General features: G+C 33.4%; 1 protein-coding gene across 1 annotated transcript; it reads left to right on the forward strand.

The window, feature by feature from the left end:
* Positions 1-3126: 3126 nt before the first annotated feature.
* On the forward strand, positions 3127-5245 carry LOC131033705 (clavaminate synthase-like protein At3g21360). Its single transcript, XM_057964979.2, has 3 exons — positions 3127-3698; positions 4330-4583; positions 4676-5245. Exons 1-3 carry the CDS (start codon positions 3312-3314, stop codon positions 5025-5027), a joined length of 993 nt encoding a protein of 330 aa, XP_057820962.2. The 5' UTR covers positions 3127-3311; the 3' UTR covers positions 5028-5245.
* The last annotated feature ends 465 nt before the right edge of the window (positions 5246-5710 follow it).

Raw genomic sequence — 5710 nt, forward strand, 5'->3', positions numbered from 1 at the left:
GTGTGTCTACCTCTTTGAGGCTAATTTGAAGTAGCGTTTGTACTATGCCACTAGTGCACACAAGAGCATAGTATGAGAAAATTTGTTCAGTGAGATATCTTACTTGTAAAAGGGTTTAGAGGTGCATATGTAATGTAAATACCACTATTAGATTGGTTATTTTATTTGCATATGAACACTGCTAAAGAATTTTATGTAATTTTAGAGTTGGTTAAAAAGGAACTAAATCCCTTTGCAAATTCTATTATAAACTAATTCCAGTTTGAAATGCTATGTAAATAAAGGAAGGCAAGTACGTTGTACAATTGCTTGGCATAATGTTATGATTCATGCAAAGCTTTTTTGTAGATTCAAGTGTAATATTTAGGATTTATTGGTAGCTTGCATATCTAAAATTTGCAATACAATTTGCTCAGTTAGGGGTTAAACTATATATATATATGGAACACACAGTCCTTTACAAATGTGCATGCTAGTGCCCATAGTCAGTTCAAAATTAATTAGTAAGGCACTACTATGAAAATGAATACAGCGTCAATCTACTTACTAAAACACATTGGGTGTGGTTCCAATCCCATGTTATTCCTTGCTAATTTATGAATCATTAACAAAAAAAAGTTATTATTGCACAATATGGTTAATCTAATTAACCCTGAAAAACATGTAAATGCCTGGAGTAGTTATAATTGTAAACAAAAGTATGTCTAGAAAATAAAAGTAAATATATAACTTTAAAAAAATTATATATAACAATGGATGTGTGAGAAATAGATACGAGGTAAATCAGAGAAAGAAAGAAAGAAATGAATTTTAACGTCCACGAGGTCAAGGATGGCCTATGGGACAGCCTGTGCAATCAAAACCAACTTCCCCAGGTTAGTTCTTTGTCTATACAAGTTGATGATGAGCGCTCTCAGCTTCGATATGCTCTTCGTTGAATAAATTAAACCATATGCAAACGGTCAAGATATTGTCAAACACTATCTGCCTAAGCTAGACCGGTACAAAGCATGGAGAAACACTATCTCCCTAGGCCGCAACTAAACGGCACTATAAACTTCGTGTTATTGACTCCTTCGAAAAATCACAGTCGTAGCTTGCACGATCAATGGTCTGTAATGCACGACTAACTTTGTGTTATTGACTTTCCGTGATACGACAATACGATTTTGAAGCCAGTTTAACCGCGACCATCTCCCTAAGGTAGACTAATATAAAGCATGGACATCCCCAACTTTTTCCTGATGTGATAACAGGTTTTTCAAAAAAAAAAAATTTTAAAAAAAAAAAAAAAAAAAATCATGATAGGACATAAACGAATCTATTAGGGTTCCCAACGGACTTGAAATGCTTATACACATTAAAGAATAGAGTTGAAAATTTAGTGCATCTGGAACGTAGGGATGCGCTACGGAGTCAAAAGGATTAGTATGCCATCTATTTGAAGTAAAAGACGAACTATTAAAAAGGCATATAAAAATATATAGATTGGTGGGCTGTCCATTTCCCTACAAAGTTTGTATGTTTGAATGCCTAATGTACAACATATTGTTTTATTGTACGTGGCATCTCTCTTAAAGAATAAACTTGAAATAATTTGTAAGGGCCCACGTGTAGAAAGGAGACTTTAGAAGTTTCTTATTTTAATAAGAAACGATAAATATAAAATATAGGAAATATTTATGTATATAAAAAAAATATTAAACAAGGTAAGATTATTAATGAGTTTTTTACATTAAGATAAAGAGTGAATTTTTACTGAAAAGGTTTGGGAAAAGTAAAATAAAATAAATTTACCTTAATCTTTCTAGCGAATTAATAAATAGAGTATTTGATTACTAAATTTAATAATTAAGATACTAATTATCTCAATTATAATTATCTATTTATAATTATACCATACAAAAGAATATGAATCTAAACTATTCTTTTATTTCTTAGATGGGCATTATCTTCAAGGGATCGATAAACATTTACCAATAAATCGAGATTGGTAAATTTAAATAATTATAGAATACAATAATATTTATAAGTTAATATCTCTTTTCCTTGAAGTTAATCATTTGTTAGTTTGGCTACCCGTATATATTGAATTTGGGTATTAAGACCTTCCTTCGAGCTATAATTATTTTGGGAAGTTTAAGAACCTCTATTTGATACAATTTTATCTTACATGCAAGTAATAAACCTTACCATGTCTCTAATAAGACAGCAATTATGAGTGAGAGGTTCATTTGTGTAAAACGAATCATTAGCCTTTAAGTGGCTTAGGGTATGATCATTTTAACCAAGAGCCCTTGGAGGAAGAGAGAGTGATATGAAGTGATTAATCTAAGAAACTCACATTTGACACTTAACCCTCTACTAGTCTAACTTCATCTCAAGGTGTGTATAAGACTATAGTCCCATGTGCTCTAAAATTTGTGCAGGAAATACCACCTAGTAACCACACTAATTGTCATGTTAAGCAAGGAGCTAGTTCAAGATGATGTGTAACAAAAAAAAATAAAAAGTGGGCATTACATTTTCTCTTGGAGCTATGCAATGAGATGATGAGTTGCTCTCATTTAAATCCTTCCATTCATGTGAGGAAACCCTAGATCCCTTCATATAATCATCATCATCATGTTGTCGTATAACAAGATTAAGATTTCCACTTATGTTTTCATGCCTGGTGTAGTGGCATTCAAGACCTAAAGTGTTGTGTTGTGACACCTTGAATGCATGGATGTATAATAAAACATATTAATCACATTTTTATATGCTATTAAAATATCATTCCCAACTATACCAGATAATCGATATACGTAACTGATATGCATTTATTATCTTACCGACATTTAACTTTAGAATCCCTCGTGTGGGATGAGGAGAGGAGGAGACACGTTGGTAGAATAAACAATTTGAAAAGGAAATTGGATAAGGTTTTATGAACCCGGTCATCTTCTTTATTTGCAGACACAACAATTCAATTAAAGGTCTTAGTTTTCAAACTAATGCTCTTTTACACGTCTCTTACACATGGATTGTTACACGCCAGTCAACTTCACGCCTTGACTTTACAAGCACGCTCTAAATGGCATGCCCACATTTTAGTTGGAAACCTACAAACAGCAATTTTAAATGAAAGTGGGCTATCAAGAAAATAAGTAGTTGGGAGATGCTTTTTTAATGCAAATGACAAATTGCAAAGGCCACTAGTTGTTATGAGAATCAGCTCAATTTGCAAAGGCCACTAATTGTTATGAGATGCCTTTTTTGTCTATTTAACAAGAAGATTTGAATGGACTTAGTAAAGGGAGGTTAAGACAATGGGGAGTTTAGAGGGATGTAATGGTGGTGTATCTGATTTTGTGGAAGGAAGAACATCAGAGCAGAAGGTGATTGATGGCAGACTGTTCCCCAAAGTTTTCCTGCCTGCAAATGATTTTGAGAGGGCAAATGTTCAGGCCTTGGTGCAAAAGATAAGAAGCAACAAAGCATGGTTGGAAGATGAAGTGGTGAAATACAATGCTCTGCTTTTTAGAGGATTTACTGTGAGGTCTGCTGATGATTTCAAGGTGGTTGTTGAAGCTTTTGGATGGGAAGAACAGCAGTATCTTGGGTTTGCTGCAAGAAGGAAAGTTGTTGATAGAGTTTACACTGCAAATGAGGCTCCCTTGCATGAGCAGATTGATTTCCACCATGAGATGGCTCTGGTAAGTTTGTTTCTCAGCTTGGGCAATCTGTAGTAGAAGTAAATTGGTTAGAAGATAGTTTGGATCTATATGTAATCCATGGAGATGACAAAGAAAGATTGCTGCTTAGTTTCTGTAGGCTTTTGTTTGCATCAACTTTTCGGAGCATACTCAATGATTCGTTATCAAGATGAGAGAGCTGTAGGATAAACCAAATAGCTCTCTCATACTGATGATGGATCATTGAATATGATCCAAAACGTTGATGCAAACAAAAGCCTACACAGTAGAATCCAGAAACTAAGCAGCAATCTTAATGGAATGTGGAAATCTAATCTCTCTTAATACAAAGAATGAGCTAAATGCTCAATCTGAATTATCTTTAAGCAACTTTTCTCCTTGAACTCTCTTTCTTTGGATTGTCTTATTAATGATAGGTTGTAGGAGAAGCAAGAAAACAGCATATGCCTACTGAGTTCATGGAATACTCTAATCACTTTGATTTGGCTTTTCGTAAAGGAAAAGCATGACAGAGAAGATTGTGATCATGTTTATGCAGATGAAAGAATGGTGGACAGTACTGTAATCACTTTGTATTGGATTTTTTTAAAGAAAAGCTATAACAGAGAAGATTTTGATGATGTTCATGCAGATGAAAGAGTGGCCCTCTAAGCTGTTTTTCTTCTGTGAGACTGCACCTCCAGGTGGTGGTGAAAGTGCTATAGCTCCAAGCCATCTCATTCCTCCACTTATGGAAAGCATTCTGCCAGAGTTTGTAAAGAAAGTTAAGGATTTTGGATTGCTCTTCAACATAACAACTCCAAGCCAAGATACTTCCAATTCCTTCATCTCCAAAACATGGAAAACTATGCTTGACACCTCTGATCCAGAGGAAGCAAAGAAAAGGTGATTTATTGTCAATTATTATTATTGATTATGATTCCTTAAAAATATTGGCCATTGTAGCTAACCTTAACATGATTGTGCTTGCTTGATAGGGCTGCTGACATACTTGGTTGCATGCATTTTGAATGTCATGATGATGGTACTGCTGATTTTAAATTTGGGCCTTTGGAAATGATTAGAATATTGGAAAAAGAGAGAGGAAAGGTGTGGTTCACCACGATAGCAGGGTATGGTCAAGGAAGCAAGAACCAATTTCTTAGGTTGGGAGATGAGTCTATTATTCCTATTGAAGCTATAGAAGCATTCAAAAACATTATGGATGAGCAATGTGTGAACTTGAAGTTGAAAAATGGGGACGTGTTGTTATTGAACAACCTTGCTATTCAACATGCAAGGAGGCCATCTAAACCTCCTAGGAAGGTCCTAGTTTCTATGTGCAAATAGTTCATATATTATTTGGCAATCTAAACTAGTATTTATAGATAGTCGTTGTTTAAATAAATGTGATCTCAATAGAGATTTGTAAAGTTCAAGGCAAGAAATATTGACAATAATGCAAACGAAAAGGTGAATCTTATGTAGAAAAGAAAGAAACAAATGGTTTCCATTGAAAGAGGATTAAGTGATGTTTTAAGTGTATATAATTAGTAATATTTGTATTACTTTGGATTTTTTATCATAAGTGTGATATTGCACATGTTTATTTAAGTTTTCTTATGTAATTTATTTTAAGTACTTAGCTAGGATAGAATAATGAGTTGCACAAATATAAGATTCTTCTTTCTTTCTTATACTTAGGGATTTAGAAACTTTGGATAAGTAATTCCAAAATTTATGGTTTTATGTCTTATCATCATGTGAATTGCAAGCTATAAGGCTATATGGTTATATTTCTCTTTTCTTCTTGTTTAGCAATCAAAACAAGTCAATGTGAACTCTTATTTTTCTCCTGGGGACTAACTTTGTTTTGGTATTTTGATTTCAATATACTTTTTATTTACATTTCAAATAATTCAAATTGTTGATTCTAGATTACATGTATATTTATAGATTCTAGTACGGTATCAGAACAATTAGTATTAGGATAGTTTTTATAGTTTCAATATTTAAGAGATTTAGGGGATTAA

This window comes from Cryptomeria japonica, chromosome 5 (assembly GCF_030272615.1).
Source record: "Cryptomeria japonica chromosome 5, Sugi_1.0, whole genome shotgun sequence".
Lineage (NCBI taxonomy): Eukaryota > Viridiplantae > Streptophyta > Pinopsida > Cupressales > Cupressaceae > Cryptomeria > Cryptomeria japonica.